The sequence below is a fragment of the Tympanuchus pallidicinctus genome, unplaced genomic scaffold (assembly GCF_026119805.1).
Source record: "Tympanuchus pallidicinctus isolate F22 unplaced genomic scaffold, pur_lepc_1.0 scaffold4, whole genome shotgun sequence".
In the NCBI taxonomy this organism is placed as follows: Eukaryota; Metazoa; Chordata; class Aves; order Galliformes; family Phasianidae; genus Tympanuchus; species Tympanuchus pallidicinctus.
In genome coordinates, this window is record NW_026294758.1 from 19,765,289 (window position 1) to 19,789,186 (window position 23,898).

At 42.1% G+C, this 23,898-nt stretch overlaps 1 protein-coding gene across 9 annotated transcripts in view; it reads right to left on the reverse strand.

The window, feature by feature from the left end:
- The window catches only part of PSD3 (pleckstrin and Sec7 domain containing 3), a 119,795-nt gene that overhangs the window by 32,959 nt on the left and 62,938 nt on the right, over positions 1 to 23,898 (reverse strand). For all 9 annotated transcript variants that reach the window (XM_052700359.1, XM_052700354.1, XM_052700353.1 and 6 more), the window contains 2 exons: positions 14,885 to 14,928; positions 3,540 to 3,733 (listed from right to left, as the gene is read on the reverse strand). In XM_052700359.1, the coding sequence (XP_052556319.1) occupies positions 3,540 to 3,733; positions 14,885 to 14,928 (238 nt within the window). The remainder of the gene's footprint in view (positions 1 to 3,539; positions 3,734 to 14,884; positions 14,929 to 23,898) is intronic.

Sequence of the window (23,898 nt, forward strand, 5' to 3'; positions counted from 1 at the left end):
AAGGTAGAGTAAAACAACCCTGAAGACAGCACTAGACTGGATCAGAAGGGAATAGGAGCAACGCAGAAAGCAGGCCTGAGAGATCTGGTCTTTCTGCTCTGGCACTGACACTGCTCCTGTACTGTTAGGTCTGAGGTTTGTACAGTGGTGATGTTTTTAGTAGGAAACACCCTTTCTCCATGTCAAAGCAGGTCGCAGCCACTGCTCAGAATCAGTGCGACACTGCCCAAAAAGCAATGCCTCCCAAGAGCATCCTTCCTTCTTGCAACTGCTGTTCACCCAAGTGGGCATTGAGTGGTCAGATACCTGCTTCATTCTATCCCTTCTTTCCACAGCTGTTGGGAAAGCCAAAGGGGAAGCAGAAAGGAGCCAAATCAAAAATCACCTCTCAAGAAATCTGAAGTAACACTGAAGAGCATCACAAAAGCAACACATCCAACCTATAAATTCATAGGGACAAGAAAAAGAGGAAAAAAAAAAAAAAAAAGAGTGTTGTAGGGAGAAAAAGTATGAAAGCTGTGGTACAGGGAAAGAAGGCATGTGCTGTACAGTCACAGAGACAGAGACCAGAAGCATGCGTTGAAGTTCACTCTCCACCAAGTACACACCAGTGACCAACATCCATTTGCATATATATTAAATACTGCAACTAATAGCTTGTACATGACTAGAGCACCCTGAAAAAGGAATCCCATTCTGATCTGAGCAAGTGGCAGTGAAAAAGTTGTTACTCATTTGCTCCAGAAGTTAATCACTCGCATCTCACACAGTGGACATTATTCCTACTCGTATTATGCAACAAATAGAATTTCACTTTAGAAATCTTTACATAAATTAAGCTCTCCTGAATTACAACAGTGTGTTAGGATACTTATAAAGACAAAAGCTGCTGTTGCAGGCGTCCTGGTTGGGCAGATTCCTCACGTTTTCATAAAACTATATCACAGAATAGGTTGGTTTGGAAGGGACCTTAAAGCCCACCAAACCCCAACCCCATGCTGTGGGCAGGGCTGCCCACACCAGCTCAGCTGCCCAGGGCCCCATCCAACCTGGCCTTGAACACCTTCAGGGATGGGGCACCACAGCTTCTCTGGGCAGCTGTGCCAGGGCCTCACCACCCCCTGCGTAATGAGTTTTTTCCTAACATCCAACCTAAATCTCCCCTTTTAATTTAAAGCCATTCTCATCCTATCACTATTAGGCCATGTAAAAAGTCACTCCCACTCCTGCTTATAAGCTCCCTTTAGGTACTTGAATGCCACAAGAACATTGTGGATGAGTAAGAGCATTGTGGAAGAGCACTGTGGAACCTTCTCTTCTGCAGTCTGAAAAAGCCCAGTTCCCTCCGCCTTTCTTCACAGGAGAGGTGCTCCAGCCCTCTGTTCATCTTTGCAGCCCTCTTCTGGACCTGCTCCAACAGATCCCCACCCTTCTTGTGCTGGGTACCCCAGGCCTGGACACTGTACTGCAGATGGGGCCTCACGAGGGCAGAACAGAGAGGGACAACTCCCTCCCCCTCTCTGCTTCTACCCCTCTGCTGATGCAGCCCAGGAAACTTTCAGCCTTCCAGGCTGCAAGTAGTGCACACTGCTGACTCATGTACAGTTTCTCCATTACCAAAACTCTCAAGTCTTTCTCCGCAGGGCTCTTCATTGTGAATTCTTCTTCCAGTCTGTACACAGATCTGGGACTGCCCCAACCCAAGGGCAGCACCTTGCACCTGGCCTTGTTGAACATCATTTGTTTCACATGGGCCTACCTTTCAAGCCTGCAGAGGTCTCTGTGGATGGCACTCCTTCCCAGTGTATTACCAACAGCACCACTCAGATTAGCGTTTTCTGCAAACATGCTGAGGGTGCACTTGATCCCACTGTCTGCATCATTGATAACGATGTCGAAGAGCACCAGTTCCAAGACTGACCCTTGAGGACATCACTCATGACTGGCCTCCACGTGGACATCTGTTAACCACAACCCTCTGGCTGCAATCATCCAACCAATTCTCTATCCACTCTTCAAATCCTTCTCTCTCCAATTTAGAGATAAAGATGTGATGTGGGATCATGTCAAAGGCTTTGTAGAAGTCCAGGTAGATAATATCTGTTGCCCTTTCTTAGTCCACTGATGCTATTTTTCTATCACAGAAGGATACCAGATTGGTCAGATATAATCTGCTACTGGTGAAGCAGTGCTGGCTGTCGAAGACCACCTGTTCATCTTGCATGTGCCTTAACACAGCTTCTAGATCTGTTCTGTGATCTTCTCAGGCCCAAGGGTAAGGCTTACAGGTCTGTAATTTCCCAGGCCTTCCTCTCTACAACTGGCTTTTATTCATGAAAGGATTATCTCAAAAATGCCAACATTCAATGAGCTGAATAATGAGTGATTCTGAATATTTGTAATTAAACAAATTAATCATGGCAACCATACACAATTATTTATTAAGGTTAAATAAACAAATTTAATAAAGAAGAACCTACTCACAACATCCACTCATCACAAAGAATGAGGTCAGTTTGATCACATCACCACCACTTGAATTCAGCTGTACTAGCTGTACTAGCCTCCAGGTTGAAAACACAGTCCTTCAAACGTACCTTCTAAAATACACTAGCACAACATGCAAGTGCAAAACCATTTAGCTTAACTAGATAGAGTTGCAGTTGCTGAAAACTAATCACAAAGTCAGGATTCTCTTTTCTCTTCACGATTCACCCCACAACTATGAACCATTAGTACTGATCTTCAACAATAAATGGGAAAAATGCAGGTGTCCTGAGTAGCCTCTGCTGTTTCTAAGACTCTTACTAGAAAACAAGCAACTGAAGATAACCAAACAACAAAATGCATGCAGGCAAATCAAACACCTGTGATAATTAGTGCTCCAAGAATGGAAGTAGGACAAGAAAGAAAAAGGTTAATTAAAAGTAAATAAGAAACACAGCAGGCTTATTACAAAGAATATTTACAAAGACTATTTATGAAACTGCATGGCATAATTCTTGATGTTACCAAACACTGCTAGACTTGACAGAATTGTAACTCAAGAGCAGGAAAGGAGGGAACATTTAGAGGATCTTCCAAGCAGAGATGAACAACATTTTTTTAAAGGCTGAAGTAGAGGAGAGGGGAGATTTGAAACAACATGGTACCACATGAGGAAAAGGAGAATTATCAAAACAATACTGAATAGCTCTAATTCACTTGAAATTGTTTTCTCTTCTATAAACCATGAGATCTATTTTCGTTGAGCACAAAAGATTCATGCTGCTTTGCTGTACCACATTACTCAATAGGCACACGCATTAGAGCTGATGCAAATGGAACTGAACATTGTAAATCCTGGCCTGATAGTGAGAGTGTGATAATCCAATTGCTGGGTTGTTTGTTATTGCTGCAATTTTCCTTAATGAAGCAGCACTATTCACCTTGAAAAGCAAACAGTCTCATCCTAAGTGGTACAGTGCAGAGATTACAAGGAAGAGATACGATGTTATACAGGGAAGAGAGTTATGATGTTACATGTGAAGGATACTTACTTTTCTTTCCATCCATGTCTGCATGGATTTTCCGAGCCAGAAATCCAGTTTTATACACAGCAGCATTGGGGTCATGAGGGATGTCCAGGAATGGGTTATTAGAGTTTCCAATCCGACTTACAGCCTTCGTCTGGTTCCCATTATCTTTTTCATCTGTACCATCTGAATGAGGTTTTTTTTTCTCTTCTTCATCCCTTAATGAGTAATGAAATACGAGAATGAATGAGCAACTGACCAGCAAGGTTTCATTTTAGTAAATCTTGCATGCTCCTTGTCAACACTTACCCCTTTCTTCATAGGGAACCTTATGTAAGAGAAACCCAGATGTACACTATAACATAGACAAATTGTAAGCAAAGCATCAACATCATTATAAGCAAAGTTAATCGACTTCACCAGAACAGCCTACAGCTGTAGGAGCTGAATTTTAAAGAATGGCCAAGATTGCCTTTTATATTTCCAAAAGACAGGCTTTCTAAAGTGCTCTATGTCCTACAGCTTCACTTATTTTTATTTCCACTTATCTGAGTGCTATAATAGAAAACAGTTGCCTGCAACGTTCTCCTGAAAAACCTTTGATTTCTTCAAGTATTCACTTGTAAATGAGAAACATTAGATTACTAGAGATCACCAGGACTTATTCCTTAACTTCACACATGATACACAGGCTCTACTTTCTTTTCTTCAATTTCCTCTATAGACTAGCATAAAAGCATTAAATTAAAAATAAAAACTACAGCAGGTGAATTGTCTTATCTGTATCTTAGAAACAGAATGCTGCTCAAAACGTTACTTATTAGTACAGTGTACTCAACACAGCCCTTGGGAATAACAAGGCGATCTATTTCAGCAAGTCACAAGCACTGCCCAGATAGTGAACGCCTCCTTGCTTGTCAGCCAAGAGCAAAAAGGATAAGTTAACATAAAAAACAAAGGATGTCCATGTTGTTTTCAGAGAACAATCGGTCACTGGATCTAGGTGGATAGTGCATCTGGAGGAATCATGGCTAGTGTCAGATTACAGTACAGCCCAGTCTCTTTTGAAGTCCCTGCACGTTTCTTTCCAGTTGACTGACAAAGGTGCACCAAGTAGGCTGAAAAGTTGGTAACTGAAGGATATGGTAGCAATGTCTCTCCTAAATCCAGCATCTGACAAAAAAAGGTCATTAATGCTTCAGTGCAATGATAGCTACTTGAGAGGAAAAGTGAAAATCTGCAGCATTTCACTGGACCCAAATGATCTGCACAGATGGCAAACTACGTAACCCAAAGCAGAACTTCCAAATGTGCACATGTACACAGTCGTGCATCAGACAAGGAGTAGCAAGGCATGTATCAGTCTCCTTCTGGGACATGCTGCAATCATGGTCTGCAAATGACCATCCAAAGAAACATCCTCCAAGACACTGCAGGTACAGCGATCATCTATGACATCCCAACCCTTGCTGAAATGGTTTCCTATGGAATTTAGTCTGAAGCAATATCTAGGCAATGGACGGTTATAATAACAAGGAAAACAAATCCAGAGGCACAGGTGAAATCTATCAGCAGTATGGATATGAGTGCTACACATTCAGCCAGAGAGCAACAGAAAGGTCCTAAGTATTTGATTCAGTTGTAGAGATGTAGGTAGTGGTGCACTATATGTAATCATGATGTTGGCTGGCAAAATCTTCTGATTAGTAAGGGGAATAAAACTTCTATTGGAAAACCAGATTCCTGCAAGAGAACACCAGTTCTTCCATCTTCTAGCCTATCAATACATGTGTTCCTACTCCAGAACAGAGAGAGATGCGATAAACCTGTTGGTCAAAGCAATAGAACTTCTTTGTGCAGAGTTCTGCTGAAGCCCTGTCCCAAGTTAAAAAAATATAGGAAATCCTGATAATTTTGACTGTACCCACCTTTCCTCTCCTGTTTTGACTAGCTGGTGGCAAGGCCAGACCACTGTGACAAATACTTCTTATATCTGGCCATTTCAGGAGTACATTCTCTCAACACAAGTCTCTGTGTACTTCATACTGCCTAATCTAGACTAAAATCTTCTGTAGGGCACTAGCACTCAGGCTTGTGAATTCTGGGATCTCAGACAAGGATAAAGTGGATTTCTCCTTGTCAGCTTACAATTTTTTGGAATGCACTATCTTCTTTTGGTCCATGGGAGCACATTGTCCTATACAGATCCTGTCCTGTGGGAATGTACTTGCACCCTTATGCAAGCAACTACAGCAGTTGTGACCAGTAGGGATTCTAGCCAGCGCTATTGCTGGGAGGGCTCTCAAAGTCAGCACCTCTAGGGCAGCTAATAAGCAGGAATTCTTTATAAGACAACTGAAGATGGAACAGACAAGGATAAAATACTATCTGCTGTCCTGCCTACTGGACAGGGAACAGGCCTTAAAATGGTCCTTCAAGCTGTCACTAAAAATGGGACATCTTTGAGACTCAGAAGCCTATCACACCCAAGAGCTAAATGTTCTGATTGTTTGGAGGTCAAGACATATAAGCAAGTCCATCAGGTGCAGCGAAGGGAACAACAGAGGTAGAGGGACTCATTACAGAGGACATGAAAGAATGGAAGAACAGCTGATTAGCCTCTCCGTGGGCTCCAGAACTCATTTCTTCAAATGTTTCATGTTACTTCAGTGGTTAAGCATAAGAAGAAAGCAGGACTGGGAGCAGTTTCAAAGCAGTCGAACTGTTCAGGTAATGTATTCGGTCACACACCCTCAAAAATTAGAATAGGACTGGTCAGGAATGGAGTCAACTGGGGACTGATACAAGCATGTACCCCTACATAAACTAGTCAGCAAAAAAGGTGATAAATAGCTGTAAAAATCACAGACTGGTAGGGGTTGGAAAGGACCTCTGAAGATCACAGACCCCGCAAGCAGGTTCTCCAAAGTAGGTTACTCAGGAAATCATCCATGTAAGTTTTGAATACCTCCAGAGACAGAGACTCCACAACCTCTATGGACAATCTGTTACATGTTCTGTCATCCCCACAGTAAATAAGTCTTCTCATATTCATATTGAACTTCTCATATTCTAGTCTGTGCCTGTTGTACTTTGTCCTACTGCTGGGCATCACCGAAGAGAGATAGTCCCCATGTTCTGACTCCTGCCCTTCAGATATTTTAAGTGTTGATAAGATCCCTTTCTCAGCCTTCTCCAGACTAAAGAGTCCCAGATTTCTCAGCCTTTTCTCATACAGAGGATGCTCCTTAATCATCTCTGTAACCCTCTGCTGAACTCTCTCCAATGGCTCCCCTTCTTTCTTGTTCTGGGGAGTGCCCAGAAATGGACACAGTACTCCACATGTGGCCTCCCCAGGGCAAAGCAGATGTGGAGTGTCACCTTTCTCAACCTGACAACCACACGCTTTTTAATAATACCATAGTCTTTCTTGGCCACAAGGGCATACTGCTGGCTCATGGCCAAACTGTTGTTCACCAGGACACTCAAGTCCTTCTCTGATTTATTCCAGTAGGTCAGTCCCTAGCCTGTACTGGTGCAGTTATTCCTCCACAGGTGCAAAACTCTACATTTGCTCTTGTTGAACCTCATCAGGCTCCTCCCCACTCAACTCACTAGTCTGCTCAGTCTTGCAGGATGGTAACACAGCCCTCTGATCTGTCAGCTCCCTGACAGATCCCTGATTTGTATCATCAACAAAGTTACTGAGAGCAGACTCTATCTCTTTGCCCCAGCCACTAATGAAAATGTTGAACAAGAACACATTCAGTACCAATCCCTGAGGAACATGCTAGCTGCAGGCTTCCAACTAGACCCTATACCACTGATCACAACCCTTTGAGCTCTGCCAGGCAGATAGTTCTCAATCCACCTCACTGCCCACTCATCTATACCACACTTCCTAAACTTATCTACAGGGATGTTGTGAGAGACAGCATCAAAAATCTTGCTGAAATTGAGGTACACAACATCCACTGCTCTACCCTCACCTAACCTGGTGATCTGGTGATGACGTTGTAGAAAGTTACCAGGTTGGTCAAACACGATTTCTGCTTGGTGAATATTAACTACTCCTGGTCATCTTCTCTTCTTCCACTTGCTTGGAGATTACATCCAGAATAAGCTGTATCATTACCAATAAGCTGTGAAGAAATCAGGCTGATTAGCCTGTAGTTTCCCAGGTTCTCTTTCTCGTCCTTTTGGAAAATGGAGTGACACTAGCTGTCCTCCACTTCTGAGGCACCTCTCCCATTCTTTATGACTTTTCACAGATTATGTGTAATGGCTTAGCACACTCAGCACTAATGACTGCATCCCATTAGGGTCGACTGAACTGTGTTTCAAGTTTGCCTAGATCATCTCTGATCAGATACTCCTTAACCAAGGTAAAGACTTCCTTTCTCCAGACTCTTCTATGGTGACAAGGGTCTGGAATTCTCAAGAAGCAGTCTTAGCAGTAAAGCAAAGAAAGCATTGAGTAGCTCTGCCTTCTCCATTCTCAGTGCACCCACCTCAATAAGCAGTGGGCCCACATTTTTCCTGGTCTTCCTTTTGCTACTGACATAAAAAAGGCTCTCTTGTCCTTGGTTTTGCTCATTAGATATAATTCCAAGTGGGCCATAGCCCTCCTTGTGGCATCCCTGCAAGCCCTGGCAATATTCCTACATTCCAAATGGCTAGACCCCTTTTCTTCATTCCATAGACTTTCTTCTTCCATTTGAGTTTTTCCATGAGTTCACTGCTCATCCACATAGCTCTCCAGCAACTTTTGTAGGATTTCTTAGGGATACGCCAATCTTGAGGGTGGAAGAAGTGCTGCTTGAATGTCAACCAATTCTCCTAGGTCCCCTTACCTTCCAGTGCTCTAGCCCATGGGATACCTCCAAGTAGGCCACTGAAGTGGTCAGAGATGGCACTCCTGACGTCCAGGGCTGCAATCCCACTTAATTGCCTTCTTTCTTCCACTTAAGATCCTGAACAAAACTATCTCATGGTCGCTAAATGTGAGGTTGCCCACAGCCTTCATGTTCCCAACCAATCTTTCCTTGTTTGTAAGAACAAGTTCCAGTAGCACACCTCTCCTCGCTGGTTCTTCCACTACTTTTATTATGAAGCTATTTTCCACATACTACTGGAACCTCCTGTACTATGCATCCCTGGCAATGTTGCTTTTCCAGCAGGTATCAGGGTGACTGAAGTTTCCCATGAGAACCAGAGCATGCAATTGTGAGGCTACTTTCAGCTGCTTGAAGAAAGCAGCTCATCAACTCACCTCATCAACTTCTTCCTTCTGATCAGGTGGCCTGTAATTAACACCCACAACAGCGTCACCCATATGAGCCTGCCCCATAATTCTGACCCACAAGCTCTCCACGTGTTTGTCATTCACCCCTAGGCAGAGCTGGATATGTTCTAGGTGCTGTCTCATATAGTGACTCCCCCATCTCACCTTGTTGGACTTTTTTTTTCCCCTAAAAAGTATGTAGTCACCCCTGACAGCATTCCAATCATGCAAGTTCCTCTAGGTCTCCATGACTGCAGTGGCAAACATATTCTAAGTATACCTGTTTATTACCCATGCTGCATTCACTGGTATATAAAGCTCTTCAGAAACGAAAAGGGAGCAGAGGGCACATATTTCTCTAGAGAGATTCAAGAGGATCCCTGATAACACACCCTTGAGGTGGCTGGCCTTCTGGTTTATGTTATGGGAAGCAGCTAAGGAACATCAGTCACTGTTTTTTTGGCCTGGCTCATTTCCCAAACTCATGTAAGGCTGACATGTTCTTGTAGGGCTGTACAAAACATAATTCCTTCGAAGAACAGTCCAAAAATAGATAGGCTGTAATGAAGATATGTTAAACCGAGTTTACTCTGCACCAGCTTTAGGGTATGGTTGTAAGAAGGAATAGGTGCAGAAAATTCAGCTGGCCTGTGGATACATACACCTGAAAACTGATCTTTTCTTGAAATTCTAGATTGTGAAGGGTAAAACTACTTCCTTAATCTCAGAAGACTCTCAGAGATTATTCAAGTCATGTAATGTCCCTAGCTTGAAGGTCTTTTGTGATGCAGATAACAGTCAACATCTAGTGTCTCTATGCAAGTGTACTCCAAGTCATGGATCTATTATCACACGCAGTGATGACATCCCTGTCAAAGCCAAGCTCAATGCCTTAATACAAGATATGGAATAATCTTTGTGCCTTTGGGTGAAAATGCTGGTTCTAACACAGATTTCATTAGCAAGATATTATCATGAAGTCTGCAAGAACGTGAAGAGGTTTTAAGTCCTTTCTGTCCCTCCCAGCAGAGGGATATCATTCCAGGCTCTAGGCCAGGAACTGATACCTCTGGTGAACTTCTCTGAGGACTGAAAGAGGCTAATGGTTGTAAATCCTCTTGTGGAGGCTAAGGATGGTAAGCGACTACTATAATCTCAGCTTGGCAGAATACTGGTGACAAGAAAAGGCTTCTAATAGTGCTTCTCCAAGACTCTCCCTATGGTAACTGACATCTGCAAAAGGAAGAGCTTAAGCTTCATCTTCCTTTATATTATCTCCTTGGAAAAGGATCTGCAGACAGAACAATAAATCATACCACTGGTTTCTCCTGAGAAGCAGCACAACCAAAGCAACAATCTGCTTGCTCTCCCATTTGAAGATGCTGAATTGAAAGAGTAGTTTCCCACATGCTTGATCTTAGAACAACCATAGAAAATGCCTGCCTCTTAAAAACAGTTTTGAAACATATCCAGAAATAAAGATGCTGCCACACAACGTGGTTTTGGGGTCTTGGAGGAAAACAACATCCACTTTTATCAGTAACAAAAACACTTCTGAACTGCTCTGTAGTCTGATTTGAGGATCTGCCTTAGAAAATACTTTCAACAGGAAAGATATGGTCAAACCTTCCATTTTTCTTCTCATTTGTTCAAGTAGAAAACTTACATGACATGGCTAGGCAAAAGACTGACCACATTAATTTAAAAGAATTACATCAAATTTAAAAGAATATTCATATTTGTAGCATATAATTATACAAAACTATTGGATGGATAACTTTACAATCAGGAGCTCGACTTAAGAAACCAGTGGAAAGAAGTTTCCAATGACATATTTCCCAAATAGAGGACAGAAGAAAAGAGAGCTGTATGGAAACTGCTGAATCATGGCCTGAACCTCCGATTGATCACCCGAGGCGAGCAATGAGTCAGCCAGAGGAGCACAGGTGAAGGCAATTCACCTGTGCTGCCAGAAGGGCTGGAGCCTAATTGTACAAGAGCCAAGCAGCCACCACTTGACTTGTCTATAAAATCAATTAGTTTGCAAACAGAAAACATCCTAGACATTGAGGGGGGGGGGGAAAAAAAAAAAAAAAAAGGCAGTCATAATGGGGAGAGATTTCTGGATTTCACCTAGAAAAATCTGAGCTTCAACACAGATGTCATTACAATCAGCCCATCTCAGCATTCCAGTTTGTAACAGGAAACTCAGAAGTAATTCGGCAGAAACCTTTTTCCATAGCCTTGTTCTTCTCCAGTATTACTGTCTCAAAGTAATACCAAAAAACTTATTTCTGTCTAGCTCAAAGGAGTTGATTTTTCAGTGCAGTTGATTAGTGTTTTCATGACTGAACTTCTGTGGAAAGAAAACTGTGTCATCAATTGGTCATAGACCATGGGAAACTTGAAAGCTGTACTGTCCTGCTTGGAGGAAGCTATCACGTTATGACTAGCTCAAATGCAGCCTTTGGTTACTGAGATTCTGTAAGGAGCAACTTGGGATTTCATGTATTAATTCTAGATCACTACTCTGTCTATTTTAAGATGGTTATTTTATTACTCCTATTGTCTGCAACAGGAAGCAGACATAATATTACAAATAAAGGAGAACAACAAAGTTCACTGCTGCATTTCCATGCAGACATCACATAAATCAAACATTCAGCTCTGGCTTCTTTGAAATCAAACTCCTTTTGCTTATCCACCTTCCAGTTGGCAATAACTGGTGCAAAAGCCAAAGGAAGAGAAACACCTACAAAACCTGGGCTGTAAAACTGTAGACAATGGGATTGAAGGGATGTTAAAATATCAGCTAATCTATCTCTCTGGCTCCAAGGTTGGACCCACCTTTCCTAATCCATTATCTTTCTGATATTTGCTCAAATAGTTCATGAAAACCTGAGTGAGTAAACATACGTAGCTTGTACTGTCAAAGCTATTTCCAGGGTTACAAGGCTTATTGATAGAAAGTTTTTCTTCATGTTAAATTCAAACTTCCTTTCTTTAAAACATAAGCCCACCCACAACGGGCATGAAGAATAATTCACACCTTTCTCCTTTGCAACAGCCCTTACAGCCTGAGAAGAATACATCCAGGTCCTTCTTCTCAGTGTTATCTGTCCTCAACATAACTGTTCACAGAGTCTTGAATTTATTTAGCCTTAGAGGAGATGCAGAGCAGAACAAGAGGTAATCATGAAAAATCTTATGAAAAAAATCACAAGCCTTGGCGAAGTTTAAGAAGCATGAGAAATTACAACACAATAATCATGGCTAAGTTGCACCAACTTAGGGTTCTTGTGACATCAGCACACTGAAATCAGGATATTAGACTAAGTGGATGAAACAATGACTAATGGTAATTAACTAGATTCACTGTGGTAAGTAGGAATTTCTACCAATATTTCAGTGATTTCTCCTTGCTACTTTATGTTTGACTTGTGATTGAGGAAATGAACCACAGTACAACACACAGGAGAGTTCTAGAACAGTATTCTGTACAAAAGAAATATGGAACAGGATAAGAAACAGAAAAGTCATATCTGATGTGTTAATTTTCCTATGCTGCTTTTATAAAGGCAAGAGGAAATAGCAAATAATCAAAGTAAATGGCAGAACATTTCTTGGCAGTTCTATTGTGAAAAGTAAACAAAAACTCTGGGATCTGGAGGAGAGTGCTCTCCATATCTACATCTACTTCATGAATTCAGAGTCTGATCCATTTGTTTTACAGATCATGGCTACTGACTTGCTTTTAACATTTTGGAGAACTCAAAACTAGAACTACTGCAGAAGAAGAGCTGCAGTGCAATTTTCCAGAGCTGTTTTCATGTTTCTTTATTCATAAAGTATGAAAAAATATTCCTCCTACAGAACGCCTGAGGAAATAAATAAGGAGCACATCTGCTGATTAAGATGCCACTGCTGTTGACTACAGAATTGGAATCAATGGTAGTCTTTTCTCTTAGTGGGCTTACGACCACACTGTAATTCTACTAGAAAGGGACAGTGACCCATCTAGGATGATGATATGTCTAGCTTGTAACTACAGAGATAAGGATCAGGTGACAGTTCTACCCATCACACTCAACACCATTAGGCTCCCTTGCCTAAGGATTTACTGATGGTCATTAATCCCCCAACAACGCATTGATGGTGACACTCTTAAACTGTTGCCTAGCTCATAAATAAGAATCTTAGAGGTTCAAGGTTATTCTCACTAGAGGAAAGGTGTTTCTTCATCACACCGGGGTCACGAGGCAGCTTCTGCTGAGGCTTTGCAGTCCTATTTCCACACTGCCTCACTTCTCTGCCAGCCAACTCCGTCAGGGAAAGCAAACGGATATTCTTTGGAAAGAAGATCTGTGAAGATCATCCCGGATCTGTCACAGCAAAACTGATCACATCTCATTCCCACCACCTTTCTCTTCGAGAGAAAGTAATGTGTCTTCTCCCTTCAGTTCAGGCAGTCTTAAGGCTCTCTAGAGTTACTTTACATCAGCAGAGAGCTGTCTAATAGTAAGGAGAGACATCTTAACACGCCCTCTTCCAGACAGATCTCTGCTGCCTAAGGCTAGTTAAAGGTACTACTTCTTTAGCTTTGTCAAGAATTAGCTTCATTTCTCACCACAGTAATTTTCACATCAGTTCCAGTATCCTTCTGAGTTGCTTTATATCCGCACCCCAAAGTTTTATTTAAGATTCTGTTTTCCCCTTCCTCCAGCTTGCTTTGCATTTTTTTCCTCAAAATAATTCATTATCAAGGGATATGTACTGGGCTATGTAAATGCCAAAGGAGTTATTGCCTAAACAAGACCAGGCTATCTTATAAATCACCTTGATGGAAGCTAATGGGAGCAGTGCCAGGTTGGTATGAGCCAGTTCCTATCTGGAAGCTGCCCAGTGGACACAATACGGTCTCCTGCAAAGAGCTGAAAATTCTGAGATCGTGAAAGTCATACAGCAGATTCTGCTGGGTCTAAAATATTTATGACAGTATCCTGCAAAGAGCTCTGCTGTTGTGAGAAGTGAGACTCTTGCACTCACTCTGCTTCTTTTAAGGCTCTATAGACATTGCGTTTCTTGGTGACCTTCACTACCAGTACTCCTTCCTCATGACTCCAAATTTATCCAACAGACTTCCAAACAGGGGCTCCAGTCTCAGTTGCAATTAACAGCCCCTACAGGCATGGTTTTATGCCCTGACAAGAGAGCCACCTGAAAATTAAAAGCTTCTGGAAGATCAGAAACCAGTGGGCCTGCAGGACTTGTGGCAGTGTTAGGATTGCTAGAGCAAAAGATGCATATACATGTAGTCTCAGGAAGGTGAGGCTTCAGGTAAATCCACGCAGGCAAGTATTCTGTACAGCCAAAATAAATAAAGATGTCATTCCTCTATTTTATACCAGAATCCACTGCTCTTCGAGAGGCAAGATCTAAAGCAGACTCTTCTACTCACTGCTGGTATACCCACACCACATAAAACCTAATCACAGAGGAATGTCAATTTAACATAGTAAGAAATAGAAGCTCTTTCTTATCCACAGTATTTCAGCAATTAACATGTGTTAGCCTGTCACAAGCAGCTAGTATCAGCAGATATCAGACTGCTCAATTTATCATCTTTCGTATCAGACTGTTGTCAGGTTATTCATATTTAATCAGAAGACAAACCAAGACAATAAACCAACAGCAGGAAACTCAATCCAAGACGTGTGTTTCTATTCAGTGGTTCTGACACAATGTACTGGAAGATAAAGAGTGAAATCAACATCTGTTTTATTTATGCAGTCATTGGACAATGGAGGATTTAATTTCTCTCTTTTCAGGCTGCAGTTTCCTACTAAATGAAATGTCCTCTTTTCTTACAAACGCAGTTGGCTCCTATCACTAACTCTCTCCACACTGGAGAAACAGATGAGGCAGTATTGCCAGGTCATTCATTAACCGAAAAGCAAACTGAGTGCATACACTGGCTATTTTCTGCAGGCTTTGGAGCCTACTCAGATACTGAAGTAGGAATTATAAAAAGATTACTACACGGATACTATTTTTTAAATTTCTAAATCCCAAGCAGTATACTTACACTGCCCATTCAAGCTTCTCATTCTTGATTGAATTGTAGAGGGCCTGCAAAGGGAAAGAAAGGAGATGTAATTATTCTTATCTCTGCTAATCATACATTAATATGCTAATAAAAATTACTTAACTCTACCAGCAAGTGAGCAGTCTCTGATTAAGAACCACATCTGCTTACGGAAAGATAAAAGTCTTGAGCAGAAATTGTTCAAGGAAAAAAAAACAACAAAAGAGTTTGAGAGTACACTCATTTTCTGGAACAGAATCATTTTATTTTTTATTCTTAAATAATCCCAAAAGTTTGCAAAATCCACACAACTAGAGTCCTGCATGTCACTATGAAATTCAAAGTCACATCTAATTCCTGCTGAACTCAGATGTTTTGGCCATTGACAGCAATGAGGACAAGATTTCACCAAATGGGCTTTCCCATAAAAATATACCAGAATAACTATCCAAAGCCTCTGAACCTCAGAGACACGTGAATACTTCCTCCCATTCAGATATAAATATATTTAATTTAAGTGTAAAACAGAAAATAAACTATATGCAGCTTTTCTATTTCAATGTCCTCGACTGCTATCTGCTAACAAAATTACTCTTTTACATTAAAGGACAGAAGCTAGTAGGTTTGACAACAGGGATCCCAATTCTGTTGTTGATAACCACAGATAATTCAGCCTACAACAAAAAGGCAGGGTGAATTAAGCCTGGGGAAAGATCAAATAGTTGAGACAGGTTTCTTCTGAGATAAAGGATATGCATCACTTGGATAAGAATATCTGATTTCAGCTCTTCATTAGATGATACATACAATGGATAAAAGCCTGCAATATCTATAAGCTAATGGATTTGTTCAAATAGGGCACTTGACTCAAGTAAAGTATTTTGGTATGGAATGTCCCTGATTCTCGCACTTATAATCCACATTTGTGATTTACCTTATATACATAGCTAGATTTACTCCCTCTGGCACATAACTCCTACACAACCTTGAAATATGTTAATGTGTAGCAGAACTGTTGATGCACATGATTACCAAAAAGTAGCACATCAAGTACGAAGAAGTCTGAAAATCACATACTATAATAGCCATGACATGCTCAACAGAAACGTTAGCACTTAAATAGTCTTAAGTCTGACCCAAACCAAGAATAATTTGGAAGACTACCGAGTTGAAGCTAGTCTTGTGTGTTTATCACAATGGAATTCACAATGGGAATCCCATGAAAATATTCCACTGTTCCTCCTATGATCCACTGACTCCTTTCCATATATTGCACAATCTATTCGAAGATTCTTAATATTCAGCTTTGTGAAAATCTGGCCTGCTTGAATCATTCACAAGTAGGTCAAACACACTAGTAAAACTTGTTTCATGCTGATGCTGCATATTTAACGACTTTCAGGCACTCTGTACCATAGAAGTAGGTTCCTTAGAGCAATGGAACAGATATGACCATCAGGAGGAATCATCTCCCATGCTGCTCACACTGCTGGAGAGGTTCCCACCACTAAAGGCTTTCCTGCACTACCCATAGCAATGTGATGAAACATTTTCAACTCTTGAGTGCTCACTGTCTGTTCATCCAAATCTGTACGAGAATCTCTAACCCAAAGGCTAAGAGCCATATGAAGGTGAAGGAAAGGGATTTTGTGGCATCCTGTAGGCAACTCGGTTAATATTCAGATGTGAGTTAGTAAGAGATTGTAAGGATACTCTGAAGGAAAAAAAAAAAAGAAAGAAAAAAAAAAAACACCCACAAAGGGCTTACATTTTTCCTACAGCCAGCCAGCAGCCAGCAGTCCATTTTTCCACATAAGCAGAAAAGCAGCACTGACTGCCTGTGGTTGCCCAGTACTTCAAATTAAAAGCCACAACACTTCCAATGATTTAATTAAGGCATTGTTATTATTTTTTACTTGGCCTTTTTCCTCTATTACTATTAAAGTGTTCTCCGATAGTTTGAAGACAGAAAGCTATTTCTCAGTACAGGGTAAAGAGATAGAATTTTCCCCCAGTTGGCTGGACAGCCTTTTACAACATAGCCTGCCCTCAGGTGTTAGAAATGCCTCTCGTTGCCCTCTGGCCCAAATATCAGATTAGGTCACAATTTCTGAAAACGAACACCTGCCCTGTGCAGTATTGCTTTTTATGGATTTTGCTGCTAAGGAGGTCTCTAAGGATCATTGCAGCCAAAGAGCAAGACACATAAAAGCAGAACTCCAGATTGGTGAAGGAACAACAAATGCTCCAGGCTTTTGCCTTGTGGAAAGTGACATGTGTTTGTCCCAATCTTTACATTTGAGCCAGACTCCATTTTCCTTCTTTAGAGAGTAACATACAACAATCCAGTCATATGGCATATACTGGAAACAGGACTGTGTCCCCCATGGAGCGTCAAATGCAACCTCTCAGCAAGTCTCCACTATTTGCAAAATGGAAGAGCAAACCTTAGAAAGTATCCGCAGCTCAGGCAGCTGTGTACAGAACATGTTCACTGAGAACTTGGTGAGCAGACTCTTAAGGAATGGTGATGCATCCGCACTCAAACAGGACCCCTCAACCCACCTCTCCAGCAGAGACTGCTGTGCATTGGCCACTGAATGCACGAGCCTTTCAGAGCTGCTTTGCATTCTCTTTCCAACACTGTTTATGCATTAGCATATTCCCAGTATCTGCTGGGCTTTCTCAAGATACAGAGATTACTTTCCTTCTCCCATAGTTTGCAACCAGTGGCAGATGTGAACAGCCCAGCACCTGCTCTGTCATTTCATGGCTGTTTCCCAAGACCCCAGTTCAGACAGCAGCTCTTTTCAGCAGACATTTCTCCAGAGTATGATTAAATCAAACAAACTTGAACACAATCACTTAAGTGCTTCACTAAATTGCAACAAAGCTGATCGGAGATTATGGGGGGGACTTGACTAGGTTCAAGGATAGGTTTTACAAACTCATGACTCTTTTTCTGGAATACAAAGAAAAGGTCTTGATTTAAAGCACAGTTACAACTTGACAACAGTTGGAGCTTCTTACCTGCTTGCCTGGGAAGTGTTTAGCTGATTAACCACCTAAGCCAAAATCACAGCAGGGAATGTCAGAACTAATATTTCACTGGTCTCACTTTCCAAGCTGGACTGATATGACTGGAGAGTCTCTTTCTCAGCACCCAAGGCTACTGTAAACAAGATCCAGACCCCCAGCTACCAGCAACTCAGTAGTGTCCAATATCACTGTTTTACCTTCTAAGCCATATTACAGAACTCAGAAGTCTATAGCCTAGAGTTTTTACTTTTCTGAGAACTGCTGATCTCTGGGTCCATCATACTCAGCACTTCTCTAAGCTTCCTTGAGAAACAAGAGTAGTTTTCAAGGGAGAATAAAACAAATTATCTGGAGTATAGAACAGAATAGTACAAATCATTCTCAACTCCAATGCTGTCTCCTTTAGCTACAGTTTAGCTTAACAACTCATAGTGTCTAAAAAAAAAAAAATAAAGTGGGATTTCTTTGTTCATAAACTGGACAACAAATGTGGACTTTCTTTTTTTTAAAAGAAAGCAAAAAGCTTATAGCTCCATCAGAAGTCACTAAATTCCATCCTTATTTACCCTTTGGTAAGTAGGTAAACTAGAAATCTAGATTTCAACAGTCTCTCAGCAATCAGTATCTTTATTGCAATTGGAAACAACACTAAGCAGAAAGCTCTCCTGAAAACTCCCGTTTATTTACAAAGCTGACAAGAAACAAAACATAAAAGGTCACTTTGCATCATTACGTTCCTCAAAATTCTGCCACATGCAAAAACCTGAACCCATTTAAGCACGCTGCTCTCAGCACCTGCCAGCTGCCTGCTGTGCTGTGAGTCAGACTCTGCATGCAAAGCAGAGGAAGACACAACCAGGTGTGTACGCAGGAACAAAGATACTGGGAATGCAAAGGTACTCCTCAAGGTAAACTGTTCAGGTAACAAAGCCTGGCCAAGAGAGCACAAGAAAATGAAGACCTCCTGGGGCACTGCATGAGCCCTTCCTTCAAAAGATCAAATAAGACAGGCTCTTAAAGCATATTTTCTGTAATTGCCAGTTTATGGTCACACTTGCATGTATCCAGAAAAGCCCGTTAAGAAGAAAATACACCACTGATACTTTTTTTTTACACCTGCTTTGTGCACAAAAGGCAAGGCAGCAGAAATGACTGCCAAATAGGTAAAGAGGCAAAACCAAATCCAACTTTGGAGAGTCAGAATCACCCAGACCTGTTTTTCATTTGTCAGGCTCTCTGCTCACATCCAGTTTTGCTCTGATTTCTACAGTCATTCCTGGGAAAGAACCATCTGACTACTGCAGGAAATGTAAATACAGCACATGGAAAATATAGGTGAGGTGATTGGTGGTAACCAACATGGCTTCACCAAGGGTAGGTCATGTCAACAAACTTGATGGCCTTTTGTGATGGAGTTACAGAATCACTGGATAAAGGAAGAACAACCAGCTATCTGGACTTGTGCAAAGTATTTGACGCTGTCCTGCATGGTATCTCAATCACCAAACTGGAGAAAAACAGATTTGATGGATGGACCACTCAGTGGATAAGGAGTTGGCTGGGTGCTTGCACTCAGAGTGTTGTGATCAATGGCTCAGTGTCCAAGTTGAGACCAGCAACAAGTGGCGTTCCTCAGAGATCACTGCTGGGACCAGTGTTATTGAATATCTTTGTAGGCGACACAGACAGGAGGATTGAATGCACTCTCATTAAGTTTGCAGACAATACCAAGTTGAGTAACATAGTTGACATGCTAGAGGAGAATGCTATCCAAAGGGACCTGGACAGGCTTGGGAAGTGGGCCTATGCCAACCTCATGAAGTTCAACAAGGCCAAGTGCAAAGTCCTGCACCTGAATCAGTGCAATATCAATCACAGATACAGGCTGGGCAGAAAATGGCTTGAGAGCAGCACTGAGGAGAAGAATTTGGGAGTATTGGTTGATGAAAGACTCAACATGAGCAGGCAATGTATGCTTGCCAACAGAAGGCCAACTGTATTCTGGGTTGCATCAAGAGAAGCGTGACCAGCAGATCAAGGGAATTGATTTTGCCCCTCAACTCTGCTCCCTTGATACCTCACCTGGGGTCCAGTTCTGGTGCCCCCAACACAAGGAGGACACGGAGCTGTTGGTGCAAGGCCAGAGGAGGGCCATGAAGATGATCAGAGGCCAGGAGCACTTCCCTTAAAAGGAAAGGCTGAGATAGTTGGGGGTCTTCAGCCTGCAGAAGGGAAGGCCCTGGACAGACCTTATAGCAGCCTTCCAGTATCTGAAGGGGGCCAACAGGAAAGCTGGGGAGGGAATTCTCACAGCAGCAGGATGAGGGAAAATGATTTTAAACTGAGAGTAAATTTTAGACTAAACATGAGGAAAAAATTCTTTACTGTGAGGGCTGTGAGACACTGCAGCAGGCTGTCCAGAGAGGTTTTGGATGCCCTATCCCTGGAAGCATTCAAGGTCAGGCTGAACATGGCTTTTTTTGAGCAACCTGGTCTAGCAGGAGGTGTCCCTGTCTAAAATGGGGGGGATTGGAATTAAAGGTCTCCTCCAACCCAAACCATTCTATGATTCTATGAGATGTACCAAGTGATTTTTACAGCTTCCATCAGATGCTCCAGCCAGCCAGGAGATGGAGGATGAAGCTGCAACTCTGTTCTTAGAGGCTGGCCCACATCACCCTGCAGCTACTGTCACAAGTCCTGTCTGAGGACATTTCTTCTTCATTTCAGGCTGGTAGCAGAAGGGTTGATTTCAGGCACACAAGTGAGCCCCAGACGCACTCTGGACAAAGATCTCCTGTTCTTCAGCTTGGAAGCAGGAAAGCTTGCAGGATGTGGGAAGGGGCTAGCTAACACTGGAAAAAGCAGTCTGTATATACCTTAAGGCAAGACAAATTCAGAAGCATCTCCTCCATCTGTCTACTTTGTGTTCCAGGGAGGTGAGAACAGAGTGCACCTCACTCCACTCCCTGAGATGCTGCTGCCGATGCAGCTCTCTCACTCATTCAGAACCAATCCATCAGCTCTACCCCAATGACTACAGCAGTTAGCCAGGCACCAGTCCAGCTCCCACCATACACCGTTTACTGGAGGGAGAAGCACAACTTATGAAGCAGACACTACAGGAATGAAGTAGATCGCAGAAGCAAAACACCACAAACACCAAACACCACAGATGTCATTATGCAGTCCTGATAGGTGTTGTATTTAACATGCCAGTCCTTCAGACCAGGATGTCCCTCAGTGTCACTACCTTCTGACAGGTTTGAACGGAGTAAGATACGTTGCTATATGAAGATATATACACCTTGAAGAATGACCTTCTCCCAGAAATGTTAGCTGCATTTGATCTACATTACTTCACCATCTCCTATTCGCTACCTTCCCCCAACATTCGGATCTTTACATTTTCTCCTCTCTCCATGCATGGATCTGTAACACCTAGTGAGCTGAATATAAGGACTTAGAACACCGAGTGCCTGTAGCATCCTACTAGCTTCAAAGTCTGCTCATGTTCGATGCCTTATGCAGCATTTCCTTCTTCCTGTCACAGGGGTGCAGTGAAGACGCCAAAGCAGTACCCCAACAGGCCCATAGGTTAGTGCACAGCAAGGCATGTCTGCTGATATCACTCTCAATTTTAAATTCCACTGGTTTGTACAACAAATATTCTTCTAACAAGCCGGCATACATTATTCATAAAACAGCACAGAGCTGTTCAGCAGCATATGGAACCAATGAATGTTGTTTTGGTGTGGGTGGAGATCGGGTTGATAGAAATGTTTTAGCAAGAAGGAAAAAGAGATCATTTCACCCAGGGAATTTCAAGTGCGTCACCAACCGGAGAACATTTCTAAGAGAAACTCCTCTGTTAAAAAATCTGGTTTATGTGAAGAAGATGGGAATGAAGGCAGGAAAAAAAAAAGAAAGATTGTGTCAGATACATCATCATTAAACAGAAAAAGGTGGTTAGCCGGGGCTCCCAAGAGCCACGAAATTAATGCCATACAAGAAACACTTCCTCTGTAATCTTGACACAAGGGAGTTGCTAGAAAGATTTGTCTTGTAATAGCTAGAGTGCTTCTTTAATGATACTAGTAACGGCAGCATACTGAATTATTAAAAACGAACAGAAAAATGCTAGGACGATGTTCCTTGATAGTGAAGCACCCACACTGCTAATTTCAGACACTGTTTTACTAGACTTGTGCATTTGCAGGCAGGACAGGTACAGGCGCTCTGCAATTCCACCTATGGCTGCAGGAAATCAGTGTCTGTCAGGAGATGAGATTGCTGAGCATGCTGGATCACATAGAAGACCCTGAGGTCCTCCAACTCATTCTGCCTGCAGGCCAGGTTTGAGACTGCTCTCCAGAGAATAAGAAAACATCAGTTTACAATATTCTTTTCACAGATTCTCTTGCTGGTCTGAGACTGTGATACTTGCCTATAATATACACCCAGCACGTATTACCTATTCTCTTACATACAACTGTACGTGCATGCAAGTTCACAGAAACATTTTCTAATTTTTAAAGGGAGACTATGGGTCTTTGGGATGACCTCTTTGATACTGGCAGCAAGCAAAGCAGATCTCACACACAGTCACCATGCTCGTGCCTTGTTCATACTGGCTGGAGCACAAGGGTATGTAATACTCTCTAGATTAGCAAAATAAACTGTGATCTAAGTGCAAAGGCATCAGTGGAATATAGTTCTGGGGCACAAATAGATTAAATATGTCTCCTAACCCTGGCAGCTAAAGCAGTTACAGAAACAGGGAAACAGGTCTTGAGTACCGTAGTTCCTTTGTACTGGGAGCACATAAAGTACAAGGCAGTACAGACAAAGGGGAAAACAAGTCCAGAGAATATGACAAAGGACAAATTTACAAACAAAAATCTCTGAGACAGAGGGGATCATTATGGTACCATCATCCAAAAATTTATATATACATTAATAATAATCCAGCCCAGAACTGAACGCATTTTGTGATAAGTGATGTACAAGCACGTACACATGGACTTTACCAATTAAAAGACCTCCTTCACAATGGTACACATAGGCAATAACCTCCAGTGATACAGCAGTAGAGAAGAGCTAAAACTCAACCACAAATCAACCGACTCTAAGTCAGTGACATCTGAATAAAATAGTTGGTCAGACAAAGCCCAGCAGGGGGAAAGGATCCATGGAAAGAACAGGGCTGTCCACAATCACACATCCAAACAGTGACAGAGCCAAAAATACAAATCTCACTTGCAATCCTGTCTACAAGAAATGTTACAGCCTGTAATAGAGACAAAAGGAGGAAAATAGACAAGAGGAATAAAATCATGCATGCTTATGATCCTATCTGCTGGGCAGGTACCAATGATGGACAAAGAAAGAACCATCTCAGCTCTCCATAAAACAGCCTTTACATGTTCTAGGTACTTCATAGATAGATATCTTAACATGAAATAAGGCAAGAGAGCCACAAACAAAACCAAACCTGCAATATACTTCAAACCTCTTGAGCCAGAAGCTCAAGCGGCTGTACCCCTCACCACAACCTTTTATGCTCAGCACTCAGGAGGGAGAAATGGGAATATTATAGAGGGATGATCACAGTGATTGCTATTGCAGCAGCAGCTATCAGAGTCAGACATCACCCCTGGGAGAAAGTCTCCGCTCTGAGGACATTACACCATGTGTACACAGTGGGCACTAAGCATGGGACAGGAAGCAGAGAGGTACAGAGATTAGGTGCCTCACTCACTGCCAAAAACCCAAGTTTCTCTTACAGGCAGAAACTTCACATACAGAAATCCTCCCAGCAAATAGACTAAAATTATTCTGGTACCTAATGTGAAAGCATGTCCAAGAGCAGGGTACTTGCAAGACCCAGCCCTTATTTTGGCACATGCCAAGGTAGCAGCATTTAAGCAGGAGACGCTGCATCAGCAACAGACCAAGAACGATGGCCATGCCAT